This window comes from Papilio polytes, unplaced genomic scaffold, assembly GCF_000836215.1.
Source record: "Papilio polytes unplaced genomic scaffold, Ppol_1.0 DF823399.1, whole genome shotgun sequence".
Taxonomy (NCBI): Eukaryota; Metazoa; Arthropoda; class Insecta; order Lepidoptera; family Papilionidae; genus Papilio; species Papilio polytes.
The window spans coordinates 2,847,558-2,866,153 of NW_013525805.1; the positions used below are offsets into that span (position 1 = coordinate 2,847,558).

At 33.4% G+C, this 18,596-nt stretch overlaps 1 protein-coding gene and 1 non-coding gene across 2 annotated transcripts; one reads left to right on the forward strand and one right to left on the reverse strand.

Moving 5' to 3' along the window:
- Positions 1–2,692: 2,692 nt before the first annotated feature.
- Trnal-uag lies at positions 2,693–2,772 on the forward strand. The gene has a single exon. It is a non-coding gene; the product is annotated as a tRNA-Leu (tRNA).
- Positions 2,773–2,988: 216 nt separating this feature from the next.
- On the reverse strand, positions 2,989–3,924 carry LOC106104932. Its single transcript, XM_013285131.1, has 2 exons — positions 3,727–3,924; positions 2,989–3,129 (listed from the first exon to the last, which is right to left on the reverse strand). Exons 1-2 carry the CDS (start codon positions 3,922–3,924, stop codon positions 2,989–2,991), a joined length of 339 nt encoding a protein of 112 aa, XP_013140585.1.
- Between the last annotated feature and the right edge of the window lie 14,672 nt (positions 3,925–18,596).

Consider the following 18,596-nt stretch of genomic DNA (forward strand, 5'->3'; position numbering starts at 1 on the left):
ATTATTTTTCAAAGTGTCGCATTAATATTTAAGAGCGTTTTGTTATTTAAAACGAATACAATTTTATTTAGAATTCATTCTCAAAACTGTATAATGAGTGAAAAAAAAACCACAAGGATCACAAGCGAAATACAAAATGGGCTGGGGGTGAATAAATTAATAATAATACGGTCTAGATGTCAAGGATAATGTATTCACTGAATAGGCGATATATTTTCAAGAGGACGCACGAATACGCAAAAACTTGGAAATAGGCGAACAATGGTAGAGCTCGCAATATCTGGGATGGCTCGCGCTGCAATATCGACGACACAGAAGACCCACGTCAAATAGAAGTCATTCTGCGTTTCGTCTATGAGTGAGCGTGCCAGAAGCTTAACTTTTAGTCTTCTCTCTCCCTTCAAGAACTTAACGTAGAAGGTAGCGCATAGGAAGAATTATCCTCTTCCTGGATCTGAAATTGCATATGTCTATGGACATTTGCTCTGCTATAACACTGTATTTGCCACCTTCTTATAAAACATTATAGATCCAAAAGTTTAGATGGAATGATGGATCTTTGTTAGAGTTTATAGCCTAAAATGATGAACGTATTTCGGTAAAATTTGGCATATGTAGATATAGATGTTTTATAACATAACGAGCTGTTGTCCGCGACTTCGTCCGCGTGGTATCAGAAAACATACAAACTATATAAATAACAAAAAGCTACGTATCCCTCGGAAACCGGACACCTCAGGGATGAAGCTTATCCTATGTATACTCCAGACTTTGTTTTACATCTGCGCCAAATTTCAATAAGATATGTTGAACCGTTGCAGAATGATCGAGTAAACATTAAAAAACTAAATTAATGAATCCCACGGGAACCGTAACTTATCCCGGCATAAAAAGTAGCCTATGTGTTCTTCCAGACTATGCTCTAAACCTGTGCCAAATTTCATGGAGATCCGTTCAGCCGTTCAGGCTACAAACGCTAACAAACATCCATCTATCCATCCATCTAAATTTTCGCATTTATAATATTAGTAAGATAAAAAAGCGGTGGTTATAATAACTGTTACTTATGTAATATAAATATTCGATTATTTCCTACATCTACCTTTTTTTTTAAATCATTTTATGCATTAAGAGTTAAGCTTAACTTGATAATCATTTTTAAATCAACGTCTAAGTTGTAACAAGATAGTCAAGTTATCTTTTCAGTTAACACCGCTGACGCCTGAAATTCAGAGATAATACGGGAATGGCTGTCTGTTTGTAAACGTCGACAAGTTCGCGTCAAAGCCTCCATTAGCACAAGTGGATAATTGTTCAAACTGACTTGTCACATTTTGAAGTAAATTTTATTTTTAATTAAATAAAACTTTAGTGTTATTTAAAACAATTAAGAAAAGATTGTAACTTCCAATGTACACTAGCTGTTGCTCGCGACTTCTTCTGCGTGAAATTAAAAAAAAATAATATAAATTTAGTTTGCATTACTCACTGACAAAGTAGCTTTTTAACGGCCAAGTAGTTTTTGAGCTATTTCAATATATACAAAAATACAAATCTTTCCTCTTTGTATATTAGTATATATTGCTTTCCTACTTTTTAGAGAAATTTGTTTTTTTGTAACATTTTCAAAGTTTTTCCTTCCCTCCAAAGGAAAAATTAGATAGAAATAATTCCCTAATTATTTAAGGTTGTATTTACGTAATGTTAAACAATTAAAGTTATACAATTTGCGATCCTAAGTCTATCGAGCTGCCAATATACTTGGACGATTTATAATGAATGCATTCCGCGGCTAAACAAAGTTACCTTCGTTAGCGGCCCCCTGGCGGAATTTTAACGAAGATGCAATGTTCTGAACATCTATAACAAGTGGAGTTTACAAGAAATCTGAGTAGGAGCCAACTTTTGAACATGTTGCGATGTAATCTAGTTAAATAGTGCAGTTTATTTAATGTAGAAACTTCACTGATCTCTATAAATAGATAGGTCAATACTTAGAAATGACATCTACGCTTCAAAGTTCCTCATAGCTATCATTAGTCTGAGTATTCGTAGGCAACCATCAGAGACGTTGACGACAATCGAATCGACACAACCATAGTTTATAGCCTGTCCATTTATAAAGGTCAGTAATCCCATAACAGTAACTAAACTATTTTACAAATCGTTTCGTGTGAAAAAGTGTTGGTCGAGTGATTTATGATCGAGTCGCGTCGCAGAGAAATGCAGATCGCAAAACTTCACAACATTTTCACGTGTCATAAAGCGCGCACATTCGTCACGATGTCGTGTGCACGAAGCGCTTTCGCTTTATTACTATCGCTGAAATTTAGTAGCGCTGTAAGCGCTTTATTGTTTCATATCACTGAATTTGCTATTGAGTTGTTGTGTCTTACGTCCGGTTTCTGAAAGACTAATTAATTTACTATTAATAATACGTGTAACGTGCAATATTCAATCGGATTGTTAGAATATCAATTCAATTAAGGTTTTGAAAGTCTATTAAATTATAAAGTGATTTGAATATAAACCACAAACATTTTTTTTCTTCTTGGCTTTCACACTTAAGTGTATTTAGCCACCACAAATATTTAGAACTATTAGACATTAACAAAAGCAGTTTTCATGGTATTATTTTACAGTAATAGATATATGTGCGTAAGCAATATAATATTTTAGCTCGTATTCTAAAGGCAGCGTGGCCGAGTGGTCTAAGGCGCTGGTTTTAGGCACCAGTCCGAAAGGGCGTGGGTTCGAATCCCACCGCTGTCAAAACTCTTTTTACTTAAATTCTAGTTGGAAAAGGCATACTAATGTTTTGTTACCTTTTTGATGAAATCTGTTGTCTTTATTTTTTATGAAAGTGATTATATTATATTTGTTGTGTTTTAAGAAAAAAAAAAAACAAAATCACAGCTTGACGTTTATTATAGCTTCTTTATTTTCAACTATTTTTACTATTTTCTTTATTTTTAACATCAAAAATATTTAGGCATAAATAAAAACATCATATTTGAGATCTTTTCCTTTATCGCTCTTCATGCGGAGGTTAACAAATGAAGAACCAATTCCTCCCGCGGTAACGTTGGCCGAGGCATCGGAGTTAGTCAGGTCGTAAGCCAGCACTCCCTAGTTAAACAGAAAGGATGTAATATCTACAAACTATAACAGGAGTAGCCAAGCACTGGCACGCGTGTCATAAATTGCACACATGTTTTGGGTATGTCCATAATCGTAAAAACACTATGAAAAATCGTGTAAAAATAATTGCAAACTACGATGGCACGTCTAAGACCGCATTAAACGTTTAAAAAAATGGCACTTTTTGCTTAAATGCTTACCACCCCTGACTTATAACAGATATTGGTAACTTAAAGGATACAGCTTTTCAGATGGATTCTTTGTCGCGATTAGCCACTTATCTCGTCTCTTTCTAACATACAGGTGACACGAGAAAGAGTAAATTCGCCTCAGATTATCCTGACGCTATTCGCGTTTAAAACCATCATATTTCATACTAATTTTATAAATGCGAAAGTTTAGATGAATGTTTGAGTTTGTAGTCTAAACGGCTGAAGGGATTTCAATGAAATTTGGTATAGAGGATAGTCTGGAAGAACAAATAGTCTACTCGCTTTTGTTTTTTTTAATCCCACGCGGACGGAGTCGCGGGGGAAAAGTAGCTTTAAAGTAAAAACATCCCCTATTTATTTGCTTTAGACTCACCTGAATGTAACGCCCGTACAGTTGATTATATGGTATTGTGATGTTCACAGTTTCGACTCTTTTTTGAAACATTTTCGAACTGTATTTGACTGTACGTTGGTACACTAACTCCTTTTGTACACTCGTGCCCATAAATGTATGGGAACATTCGACTATCACTACAGCTGCTATCAAAAATGATACGATGAAAATTTTCATTTTTTTTTTCAATATTAATTTAACGTTTCGTTAGTAAAATAGAATTGAATACTATTGAGAATTTATTTATATACTATTCTTATAAAGTAATTAAGATAGTTAATGATTAGAATCAACCGCAACGATATTGTTTACTTCATCCTCAAATGTAGGTAGTCATATAAAAGTAATTAAGATTCACTAAGTAAATAAACAATTAACCAGTCATTACATTTAAAGAATATAATTGTCACTTAAGTTGTTAACTTCTGTCATGCTTTTCCGTATACATATCATATAAAAAATTTAATTGCGTAAGTGTATGTACAAAATTCTCCTACTTAGATAATTGTGGAAGAAATAAAGTGAATAGTTTAAAGTTAAAGGTTGCCAAAACTGAACAAACTTTATTAGAAAATTATTTCATCTTACTAATATTATAAATGCGAAAGTCTAGATGGATGGATTGTTAAAGCTTGTATCTTAAACGGCTAAACGAATTTCGATTTGGCATAGATGTAGAGGATAGTGTGGAAGAACACATAGGTCACTTTTTTATTTCGACACGGACGCGGTCGCGGGCTAGTCTTGAAAGAGTTTCTACATAATCTTGTTGTTAAAATATTGTCTATGTGTGACATTTGGAAAGCGTCTTTTTAAAGTTATTGTTACATTTCTCTAGAGGGTTCTTTGCTATCAGCTTCGAATTTCAACATTCTGTCATTTACCGCAGCACTCGACGTCGCTCACATTCTTCTTTGCTATTAGAGCAGTTGCATGTCTTTCAATTTTATTACCATCAAACTGCGTTAGTGTTTTGTTTCCTGTTTCATACAATCGATACATACTTCGGTATTCCTAACCCTTTGTAGCTATCCACTTCTATCTTAACGCAATTAAAAAGAAATTAATACCAGCAATCTTGTAGAAAATAGACTTTAATTGTTGTAAAGGGATAGATTATTTATGGTAAAGACCAAGATTTTGAATTGAGAATTTATTTTATTTCAAACATTCGTGTTTTCTTGCATATTCATCTTAGGCAACATATGGAAGTATTCCGTGAGAATAAACTGCATCGATCCAGCTGTGTCCGGAGAATAAATTTTATTTTCCTAAAACTTTTTTATAAAAGAAATTTTAAGAATCAGGTATTTTAAGGGCTAAACTAAATATTTTTCATAATATTGATAGTTCGTAATCTATGGTTTTTAAAATGATTTATTCTGAAACTAGCTGTTCCCATGCGACTTCATCCACATAAAATTATAATAATATCATTTTATTGTTCACATGTCTCAAATTATCAATTGCAAATGTCAAAGTGACTTAACATTATGTCAAACCATGGCAACCTTGCTTCTTTAATATTGGCAACAATTTATGGTCTCTTTCCCACATTAGGGTTTTTATCCAAAATATTTACCCCTAAGTTTAACGGCGTGAAAATATATAGCCTAAAGCGTAAAGCGTGAAACTTGAAGATTATTTGTCAAAGGTAACATATAAACAGCCTAATATTAAAGTAAAATCGGACGGAGTCGCGGGCGAAAGCTAGTAGTTACATATTTTACCGAAATGTGAAGGTTCATATATTTCTGGTTAACTATACAGTTAATAGAAACGTCGAAGTCTGTGACAAAAAAATATAATCAAGCAATCTGCACTTACACAGTAATCCTATTGGGAAAATGTAACGTTCACAAAATTAAGTTAACGTGGAGTGACGCCGACCGCGTCCCGCATAATGTAATTACTTTATCTTGTAAAATTATTTACTCTGTACGAAAACAAATAGAAAAACAGACGTATTTCGTATTGTACTATGTGTTTTGTTTTTTCATAAAAATCCTTTGACTTGCGTTAAGGCCGAATATTGAAACGATATTTGTCCTAGCGTTTTAAATAATAAACCCACGCTTCAAATTCAATTAACATTTTGAAGTTAGCGGCGCTCACGAAGTGAGATGCGGTTCGGAATTCGGCCAATTAAATTACACCTATCTACAATTATAAGTCATTTAATCAGATTTTCACTTGTTTAACAAAACAAAAACAAAAGTAACCCTATGTATTCTTCCAGACTATGTGTATTACATCTATCATAAATTTAATCGAGATGCTACAATTAATCGAGACTTTAGGCTACAAACATTAAAAATTCGTCCTTTTAAACTTTCGCGTTTATTATATTAGAATGTTTTTCAAATAACATCAGTAAACACAATACTGCGTAGATGTATCGTAAGAGAATTATTTAATGCAACGTTTTTGATATTCCACGTGGATTGGAAAAAATCGTTGGATTCTATTCAAGGTTTTTCCACCGATGACTTCGTTTTCCAGCTCGCTCCGCGCCGGAAGTGGTGACACCTGCGATCACGACAAATAACTGATTTAAAAATCGAAGTCTATTTCAACACACAGCCAAAGCGTTCCGTATTTATTCATACTAGAAAAATGGTCAAACGACTACCGGAATGAATTTTTATGGAGTTATATTTTTATTAATTGTGTTTATTTGGATATAATTGGCATGTATACCTGATGTAAAATGTTGTAAATGCTATTTGGTTTTGACTCATATTTTTGGCATCGTAAAGAAATTTGAAAAAGGTAGCATAATTGCAACTTGAACAAAAAAGGGGTAAAGTCATTTCGGTGCAATGTAAATAAACTAATTATGCACAAGACGTTGACATAGTTTAGAATCTTCATGACACGCGCTATCATCTACCTTTTTTTATGTATAAATGCCCTAAAACGTATTATGTTTCAATGTGAAGTCGGTTCCGGCACAGAATGGCCAACATCCGACCGCTTCGCTAAAACTATCTCGGAAGTGCACTTATGTTCTTAGAACGTGTTCATTACTTGTGCTTCCTGAACAACTATCTATATTAGTAAAGTCTTTACGACTAATTATCTCTGAGAAATCGCGTATACAACTAAAGTAGGAGTTTCGAAAAGCAGGCGACTGTAAAAATAAGTCTAAGGTTTTTAAAATCGCGCAAAGTATCCCCTATAAGTAGAATAAAGCCACAGAAATGATGATGTATTAAAATAAATGGTTCATATAGACGAAATTATTTATATTAATCGCGATTTTTGTTATAGAACAACCTGTGCTTAATTTCGCGCCGTTAAAGTCGCGGGCAAAGTTTAGTATTATTTTAATAGCTTTCGCCCGCGATTCCATTCGCGCGAATCAAAAAAAAAAAGTAAGTAGCCTATGTGATCTTCCAGACTATACGCTACATTTATGCCAAATTTCATCGATATTGGTTTCTGTACTTAGTACAAAGTATAGCCATTACTAAATCAATTTTAATGCCATCATTAGACTCACATATCTCGTTTCAATAAAAAACAAAAATATGAAATGTTGAATAGATCCATGCTTAGTGGAAACGTTTACTAAAACGGTATAAAATATTAAAGTTAATATCACGTAAGTAATATTTCACATTATTGCAAACTTTCATACTCCATGTAACTTTAAGTGATAAAATGTGTAAAGTCATGTTCAGATATCGAGAACTTTCCGCTTACAGAATAAACTTTTCTACGCTTTTGACTCAACTACTAGAATTATATGACTTAAATCTTAAGATATTGTTAAAAATTAACTAATATTCCTTTATACTATTACTAGCTATTTTAACAGTGGTAGTGCCCGTTTTAACATCTTAGCACTGCAGGGCCGGTATGCCCGGTGTAATACGACGACCACACAGAAGACAGGCGTGAAATGGAAGCAATTCCGTGTTACGTCTGATGAGTGTGGTGCCGGAGGCCTAATTTAAGTCCCTTTCTCTTTACCACCCTTTTCTTATAAGGAGAGGATGGGAAGGGAAAGTGGATTTCACGGAGGAGGAGATACATAGGAAGGGGAAATATGCTCTTTATGTGCATCTCCTCCTCTGTCGGATAAGGGTAGGTAACGCATTTGCAATTGCGGATGTCTATGGGCAGTGGTCGCTTCGCCATTTTGGCGGATTCAGGTGGCCGCTTGCTCGTTTGCCACCTTTTGACTTTCAGACTATCCTCTACATCTATGCCAAATTTTATGGAGATCCGTTTAGCAGTTTAGGCTACAAACTCTAACAACCATCCATCCATCTATGTAAACTTTCCCATTTGTAATATTAGTATGAAAGATTTGTATTTTTGTATGTATTGAAACAACTAAGAAACTGAGGTGCCGTTTAAAAAAATTCTTTCACCCTTAGGTATGTTGGTAATTTATCTGTGAGTAACATAGGCTACATTTTTATGATTTCACGCGGACGAAATCGCGAGTAATAGCTAGTTTGTTTTTATATTCATAATATAAATTAAAATGGATGACTACAGCTTTTTTGTTTTATTTTTAAAGTTTCCACATCTCAGTTTTCCGGAACATTTAATGTAACAGATAGGTGCGGTCGGGCCACGGACGGACAGTAAATTGTGAATTATTTAATACGTGACGCTCGTACATAATTCGATTTTATGATTTTATAATTAAGGTTTAAAATTGAAAAAAAATAGTATATAATAGGGAATAAGTACAGTCGCTAAAATCCACGGTGTTCTAGGTTCGAAGGAAGGAAAGTAAAGGGCTATTAAGACGTGTGATCTGTCAATTGGAACTCTGTCTCTACCTACCCCTTTGAGTTACCGCCCTTGAGTGAGTTATTCAAACATTACTTTGGATTTATAACAAATTAGCTATCGCTCGCAAATTCGCCCGCGTGAAATTAATAAAAACATAGCTTATGCTACTAATAACGTGGCATTTAATGGTGAAAAAATTTTTGAGTTCGTCCCAGTAGTTTTTGAGTTATTTCAATACATACAAAAATACAAACCTTTCCTCTTTATAATATAAGTATAGATCAACGTTCAAAAGTAAAGTAAATTAAATTGTATTTAATGTAAATTTCATCTGGTCATCTACTAAGTTATACTTAATATTTCTAACTTAAAAGCACATAATTAAAAGCTCTCTCGTCTTCTATCTACTTGCGAACCAGCTTACTACTGAGCTTTTGTATTTTTACTAATAATTAAGATAAAAACCCTTTTGCATGTTTTATTTCTTTTGTAAAGCAAAAACCATTTGCCACAGCATCAAAGCCGTTTGCTAAAAGGTCAAAAGCTGTGCGGTACGAAACATTAACAAGCCGCTTCAGGCCAGAGGGCAAACTGAACCAAAGTAGAATATTTAATATTTAGTTTTAACACAATTTTTTACTTTTATGTTAATTTCCTTCTATTATTAAAGTAAATGGAAGTTCTTAGGCCGACTAACATCATGATTATTCACGAGAACAATTGGGTATTAAAATGCTTTAGCCTGAATTAATAATTAGAACGGGTGCACACCTTTGACTATACTGTACAAATGTCGGACGATTGTCGATTGTTTTGTTTCTGTTTAGTTGCACAACTAAAAATCGAGTAGTGTGCGCATTTATATAAGCCCATAGGAATCAAAGTGCGATTAAAAATGTGTGCGTTATTTTAATCAAAGTAAAAGTAAATTTAAGTGTGCGCGTTCTAATTTGTGATTAAGATTGTCTGTTCATATTTAAATAATCATACTTCATACTAATATTATAAATGCGAAATTTTAGATGGATGGATGGATGTTTGTTAGAGTTTGTAGCCTAAACGGCTGAACGAATTTCGGTGAAATTTGGTATAGATGTAGAGAATAGCCTGGAAGAACACATAGGCTACTCACTTTTGATTTTTTTATTCCTCGCGGACGGAGTCCCGGGCGAAAGCTACTAAGTATTTTACGTAATGAAAGAATCTCAATCGATGTTTTCAGGCATAGTTACTTGAAAAAAGGAGCTTCAATACAAATAGACAGCTCAAGTGCAATGAAAATGTCCCAGCGCGACACTCACTGCTGTAGACTGCTCGCACAATAAAACTACGTTCAGTTTTTGCTACACAACGTCCAGGCGTAGGGTTGTCACAACTTACAATATTATTCAATTATATAATTTGAAAAATAAATTTAACAAAAAATTTAATCACATTAACGTATTAGTAATTTTATATAATATAATACATCAGGACTTTACTATTACTACATATATCCGTGTAACTTTCTCCGAAACTACCTTAAATTCCTGGGAAAACTTCAGCATTGTATGTATGTTTAACCACATTTTGGACCAATTAAAAAAATATATTATTTTACATTTTTGAAGCATAATTTACTAACAGTTTGACAGTAACGCATTTACGTTAGGGTTCCATACTTTGTATTATATCAAGTTTATTCGATAAGTGTAGTAATAATGTGTGATATTAATTATAAAGTGTGGCAACCCTACGATGTAACGTATACTGGTAACTTTCCAGGGACTATCTGAGGACACGAACATGTTTTCAGCTTTTATCTGCAGATCCATTGCAGACTTAATGAAGCCATTTGTAGACAAAAAAATACCTCTCTAATTCTTTATAAGCTTATTTTCAACAACTGATTTTGTTACTAATACCTACGAGTAAGAACAGATTTGATAAATAAAATAACTTTAATAGTCGACGAAAAACATTTGCTTTTTTATTTTCAAAAATATAGACCAGCAAATTTTTAGACAAGACCTTATAATTGATTACAAATTAATTCCTTTTTATAAGATATTTAATCTGTCTCTCTTTTTATTAAGGATAATAAAAAGGACAACAATACTTGCGTTTTAAAATTGGAAGTCAGCAGTTAGAATACGAATCGCCAGTATCAAAGACCAACAATTCGAAGAGGTGATAAAACTAAGTTCGTACCCCACATTACTTACACTCCGCAGTAAATTGGAGTGAGCCATGAGAGCCGGGATTCAAACTGTCGTGACGTATATCTTTGGTCTTCCATCCTGACATATTCTTTGAGCTGAATCTTTTATTATTACTTTATCATACAAATAGGAAGGCAAGTTTAAAAAACGAATACCTATCTATAGTGTCATGTAAAGGCAATAATGACATTTTTTATTTCTTTTACGCTCTGTCTAATAGCTACATCTATGGTAAGTGCTTTTGGTTTATGTCCTACTAGGTGTTGCCCGCGACTTCGTCCACGCAATATAAAGATATCAAAGTAGTCTATAATATACCCGTCTATGTCAGCTACCCTTCAATGAAAGTCCAGTCAAAATCGGTCTACCCGTTTCAAAGATTACCCGGAACGAACGTGGCTTGCTGACAGACAGACAGACAATTTTTTTTTAGTGAGATTTATCAGCAACGTAAATAAATCTTCCTGAAATCTGGATTTTTTCTTTTGATATTACAAACAGACACTCCGATTTTATTATATGTGTAGATAGAAGATTTGTGTTTAATCTTTTGTGCACGTATAAAAGGAAACTGAGGCTATATTTAGAATTATTTAATTAAACTTCACATTTAAAAAGGGATAAAGAAATTTCATAAGAACAAAACATTCTCAAGAAACGGATGAATGAGGAAAAAAACGTGAAAACAAATTGAAAACGATTTCGCGGAGGCGAGTCGCTCGTGATAACGGTCCGGCGCGACATTTGTTAAACGGAAAACAAAGGATGAGCGAATTTTTTACCGCGTTCCTTTCTTTGCAAGAGGCTGAAAAATTCCTGCTTGTAAACAAGCTTTATTTTTAAACTTTGTACATACAAAAGATGTAAAAATATCTTAATTCTTGTGGTAAATTCTTACAATTGTTGATTATATTCCATAGCTAGAAAAAGCAAATAATTTTAAACAAGAAGGTTGTAAATAAAAAAAAACTAGAAATAATATAACCTAATTGTATTTTAATAGAATATACAGTACATTTTAATGATTCTCTTACTTAGAAATCTTGATTTCAATATGAGAAAAAAATTCAAAGCAGTTCGTTTGCTCTCTCGCTTACGTTCTATTATAGTAATTTATATGCAAATTTGAGACATTCATTTTGCATAGAACGCTTTGCAAACAGCACTAAAAGAGTTTCTGTCTTACAGAGCCCTTGGGAACAGATTTCTAGGATTTCATAAATAAAAAAATGACAATCAAGGGCTTCTCGATGGTCTAGACTAGTCGTATGGGTTGTCAGTACATTTTTAATTCTAAAGTAAATGCATAATAACTTGTAGTTTATGTAAATCTAAAGGAAATTGTAATCCTTTCTCTCATAATTGCGCGTGTCGAAGGCCTTATCTTAGTTCTCTATCCATTTCCACCCTTTTCATACAAGGATAGGACCTAAAGGGGAAAATGAATTTATCGGAGGTCGGGATGCTTATGAAAGGGAAATGTTCTCTTTCTGTATGTCTCCACTCCGCAAATTACGTGCTTGGTTTTTTTTGCTTTTACAGATGTATGAGCGCCTATCGAATCGGTAGCTTAGCGAATTAAGGTAGCTCTGTTTGTCTATCTCAAAAGCATCTTTAAAAACACGTAATTTTTTTTTTATTAAAAAAATATTAGTAATTTTTTGTTAATTTACTAATATTTCCTTTAACCATTCCAACTAAGCTTTAGGCTTGTGCTAGGATATGGTTCACGACAATAGTCGAATGGCGGGATTCGAACCCTCGACCGTTAATCGGTAGTCCGTAGGCCAAACCATTAGGCTATTGGCGCTTATTATTTAGATATTTACTCTACAGTGCATTATTCCATAAAATAAGGCCTATTTATTATCCCTTGAGTTTTACTTGTGTGTCACAACCTATAATTCGGGTATTACTATATCAAAATAAATTTTGTTAAATAAAATAATTGCCACAGAATACCGCATTAACCACAAAACCACCAAACTAATTATCGAATACCTTATACATGCCATTAATGTAATTATTTCCGCAACTAATTCCTTGTATTGTTTGCCGGATCAATTAATCTCTGCGGATAGAGATTCATTAATCTATGTACATCTTAACCTAAATTAATTCGCTATACTATATTTCATCGAACGATTAATATTTATTATTAATCAATATTAATGTAATTATAATTAAGTAATGCGAAGTATTAATATTTAATCTCATTCTTTTTCTCGATACAACGGTTTTTGTCCTAAAAAAATTATAAATAGTTATAGTATTCTGCTCTGATTTATAAGAATGGATAAGATACGAAATGAGTATATTAGAGGAAGTTTGAGAGTAGCCCCAGTGGTAGAGAAGGTTAGGAGTAAAAGGTTAGCATGGTATGGGCATGTTATGAGGAGGGAAGAATCGCATGTTACAAGGAGAACGTTAGTTATGAGTGTGGAAGGGTACATCGGTAGAGGTAGACCTAGAAAGAGATGGATGGATTGTGTAAAAGGTGACATGATTAAAAGGGGAGTGATGACTGAGGGGAGTAGGATAAGGAGATGATGATAATGATTCTTCTCTGATTTATCTGATACGGATGTTTGTTAGAGTTTGTTGCCTAAACGGCTGAACGGATCTCGATGAAGTTTGGCATAAATGTAGAGCATAGTCTGAAATAACACATACGCTTATTTTTGTTTTTGTAATTGAATAAATAAAACAATACAATTTTTGTAATTTTAATCTACAGATATAGTCTTAATTAAAGGACGTAGCTGTTTCATCGAGTCTCTTAGGGACTTTGTACATCATAAGCAAAATCTTTTAGTATTGTTTGCAAAGTCCTCTTAGTATAATGAGAATTTAAAATTTGCATGGAAATGACCGTAAACGGTCGGGACAGGAAGACGGGAAGGGGAGGGGGCTTAAAGTTTCGGTCAATCTTCTGTCGCCATTTTCTTGTGAATTTAAATATTTACTTTGGTTGCCGATTGGATTGAAGAAAGTTGGCATTGGAATTTTGCTAACAATTTTCTCGTAGGCGTTAAACAATTTATAAAATGCGACTTATTTGTCTTTTAGTTAAATAAAAATTGTATACATTAGAGTTCATTTTTCATGTATTTTATTGACACGAGATAAACACGAAAAGGAAGAGATTTAAAGCACAAAAAAGAACGAATTTATATTTTGCAAATGACATGTTTTTCCCTCTTTCTTTTGTTATATTTACTGTAAATATTACATATTATTTGTTGTAAATAAACATCTTATTTACTTCCAAACGATCTTTATAACAGCAAAAGTACCTCATACTTTTATATTAACTTTTTCAATCATCTTGTTCACAAAGTCCTCGCGTATCTTCTGAAAGATTTAAAATGGTGAAGTATTAACACATTTCAGGCGGAACTGACACATTGCGGATTAAATCGACTAACTTTCTAGGGTTGTGAGATTGTTAAAACTTCATCCCTTGCAAACTTGCAGCGGAGCAAATTATTTTAACTTTCCCTTTAACTTTATAGCTTTGACAGACTTATGTTCAGACTTCTCTTTGCTTAGAGAGATTTAACTATTATTTTCTTGTAGGCGTTCTTCTCATTTCTTTAACAACTAATAATAATTGAATATAAAGTTGTTTTTTATTAACGTCTTTGAAATAAAGTATGTATGATGTCGATGATTATGTATGAAGCTTGTCAAATATTAATACTTAATCTTTAATATCCATTTTCTTGTACATATTCGTCTTAACAGAACTGCACGAGCTGATAACGTTTCCCGAGGGCCCATCACGATCATTTGCATTACTGTTGCGAGAACGTAATTGAACCATTTGTATGAGATTTGTTGGTATACGATCGGTAGGGTCGTATGTACAAAAATAATACTATTTTTTTCGATGTTACGACAATGTTCTCACGAATATTCATGATAAGCCCTCTGACATAGATCAAACGAGTGACATTTTATTGACACATTGTGTGAACACCCTGTCAACGGTAATACATGCCAATCGATCACGCTGTATTTATGCGGTGAAAGAAATTAAGCCTTTAGGATCAATTTATTCGACAGAGATATATCGTTACAAGTTAATATAATGGAGTTTCGTATTAATTTTCGATATGAAAATTTATCGTAGCGGTTAACACGGTTATAAATTATATAAAATATAAAATTTGGTTTATGCAATTTTTCAAAGAATTTTAACTGAATTTTAATGTTATTTTCGAATGGGCCGGCTCGCCCGATGAAATACCACGACCACACAGAAAACAGGCGTGAAGTGGAAGCAATTCCGCGTTTTGGCCGATGAGTGTGGTGCCGGAGGCCTAATTTTAGTCCCTTTTCCTTTTCACCCTGTTCTTAAGAGGAAAGGATGGGAAGGAAAGTAGATTTGACGGTGGAGGAGACACAGGAAGGGGAAATGACATGGATGTGCCGGCCCATTCGCGCTAAGATGTTAAAAAAACTACCACGGTTAAATAATTACCACCTTATATTATAAAAAAAACCACGTATAGGGGCCTTATAAATGTGACTTTTACTTGCAAAGTCGTTTGAAGGAAACTTTAGCAAACCTTTAGCGCAGATTTCCATATTAACATACTAACAGTATTTATTAACTTAATAATGAAGTGTGCCTGAGTACGGTAGTATGAGTCAGCTTGGACTTGCGACTCTTCTGTGTTACTAAAAGATTTGAAATATCCCAGGATAGTATTGCCAAATGAAAATCAATTATCTCCGTAAAGTTATCCTAAATTAGATTATCCAATTACATTTTGTGATGAAAATCCTGGCAACATTTTCATCTTTTTGTGGAAATTGTTTCCGACTTTAATGTAACATTTGATATTTTACACTTCGCTTGAAGAACATTAATTTCATTCTGCGTACAAACGATTACATAACACTCCGTTTCACGGACCTCTTATGACAGTTGGCGGGAAAGTGAAATTTAATATCACGGATGAAATATTTCCTTTAAATCATAAAACAGTTTCAATGTAAGGATATAAAGCCGTTCATGCTTCGGTTATTAAAAATTATCATTATACGCTAAATATTACTTAAATAATTAAAGATTTCCAACTGTCAAGATGTGCCCGTTTAGACTTGACGCGGACATCTTTGACTAAACTATGCACAATTGTGTAGTCGCAATTTTATTCCTATAGCTGATATGGAGGTGCACATACTTCTCGATTTTTGACCGACTTAACAAAAGAAGGAGGTACTCAGTCAGTCAATGTTGATTCATTACTTAAACGTCACTATACTTACAATTGTTAATTGTTATGGTAAAAATGTGGAAACCCTTACGTATAAATATCACTGCATACCTTGGCTGACACCGACATCAAAGTAATAATAATTGTACAATATAGACATAACAGCTACAATAAGGGAGGTTTACTATTTTCTAGGAATTATTTCGTTACTTTTTAGTGTACTGTTTTTCTTGAGAATATTTTGTTTTTAGTGTATTTTGTTTGGAAGTCGGTTTTTTTATTTAGTTGTGCAACTAAACAGTTGAATGGGCTGAGAAAAAATAGTTTAGTCAAACGTTTTAGAATCATCTTAGTTGTCTTAAATTGTGTATTTTTTGGAGTCACGTATTTTGCATTAGAAATTTCACTCTATTTTATTCTAATGCTAGCTGTTTCCGTGCGGCTCCATCCGCATGAAATAATGAAAATTTTACTTTATTGTTTACATTTGTCAAATTATCAACAGCAAATGTCAAAATTACATAACATGACAAACCTTGGCAATCTTGCTTTCTTGATGTTGGCAGCAACTTATGGTTTCTTTCCCACACTAGGGTTTTTATTCGAAATATTTATCCCCTAACTTTAATGGCGTGAAAATATATTGTCTAAAGCGTGACGTAAGTGTAGGGCTTTTTATTAAAAAAAGAGAATTATTCAAAAATATGTTGTAATTGCTGACATCTTAGGCAACAAAGAAGTGTGTGTTAACGCTTTATTATAATAGTAGAGATTTCTTTTTGTAACTATAAAGGATATACATACCACTCAAACGGATAGTAGCTGTCATGCCAGTTACGTCATGCTTGGACTTAGCACATGCCAGTAGCTCGCTTGCCTGCCAGTAACATGCACGTATATAAGTTAAAATTCTAAGAACCACATAAACATATTTACCTCATTTCCTTATATAAATTTCTCTTACATCAGCCTTTGCTCGATGCAATTATTTAGCGCTATTAAAAACACCCCCTTCTTTTTTCTCTAACGCGTTTAATTAATTAAAGTTTTCGCTTCGCGTTTTGTGTTTGAAATGAGCTTGTGTTACGAAAGAGCAAGCATTTAAAAAGACCGTAAAACGGAATATTTAATTATCGTATAAAAATGAGGTTATTATTCAGGGTTTTATTGTTACAATGAGTTTACGTAACATGTACACCGGAAGTGACAACTTTTGTAAAATGTCATCTGAGTTCTTGGGCTATAGTTTCACGTGTTAACCAGCATTTTTAATAAAAGTTTAATTTGTTTCTAATAGTTTTTACCGATCAACTATTATTATAATGAGAAGATATTAGCGTTTTCGTATGTAACTAATAAACTTAAAAACTACTGCGACTATTATATTGATTCTTTTGCTAATAAAAAGTTATTTTATTACAGAGTAACAAAGGATATATTTTTTTATTCGGTGCGAACAAAGCCATTGGAAAATGCTTGCTAAAGATACTTAGTTTAATTTTTTTCATTGGATACATTTCATTGCTTAGTGATGTAGAAAAATTTACACAAAAAAATGAAATATATTTCATCAAAAATTCTCAATAATAAGAACTTTACGTTAATAAGACTTGTGTATATTATTTGTCTGTAGTTATCTACCAATCAATGTATACTTCTTTACTTATTTAATAAAGCGTAAACACACACTACTTTGTGGCGTAAGATGTCAGCAATGCAGCACATTTTTGAATAATCCTTCTTTAAATAAAAAGCCCTACACTTATGACACGCTTTAGGCTACATATTTTCATGCTGTTAAACTTAGGAGGTGAATAAATTGGAAAAACCGAACGAAGCACGGGTATTATGTGTAACGGTAATTTGACAAATGTAAACTATGCAAGTTTTTATAATTTTATGCGGATGAAGCCGCACGGGAACAGCTACTGTTTCTATATAAATGTTTCGACAGTGGGAATGTACGGTATGAGAATAGTCAGAGACAATGTTCTAAATTGAACAAAGGTTATTGCTACGTATGGGACTGATTTCATGCCTTTGTCATATCTACAACTGACACTGGAACATACCATTCCAAGAATACAGAATGTTGATTTGAACAGTTGATTGTAAAATATTTTATTTCATGTTTTTAAAATGATCCGTTAACTTTGTAAGTCTTACATCTAAAGTTAGTTTGAAATTATACTCTAGTTGGTAGCTTTGGGTTGCTTTGTTATCTAAAAAACTAAGCTAAGTTGTTTTATAAATTACTTGACTTGATGACTTGACAACAGTGGTAGTGCCCGCTTTAAAATCTTAGCACGAATGGGCCGGCACGACCGGTGTACCACGACCACACAGAAGACAGGCGTGAAACGGAAGCAATTCCGTGTTTCGTCTGATGAGTGTGGTGCCGGAGGCCTAATTTAAATCCCTTTCACATTACCACCCTTTTCTTATAAGTAGAGGTTGGGAAGGGGAAGATAGGAAGGGGAAATGTCCTCTTTATGCGCGTCTCCTCCTCCGTCGTATAATGGTAGGCAACGCAATTGGAATTGTGGATGTCTATGGGTAGCGGTCGCTTCGCCATTTTATTTTTGTTTTAAAAATTTGTATTTTTGTATGTATTGGAATAACTCAAAAACTGGGCTGATTTTAAAAATTCTTGCACCATTAGAAA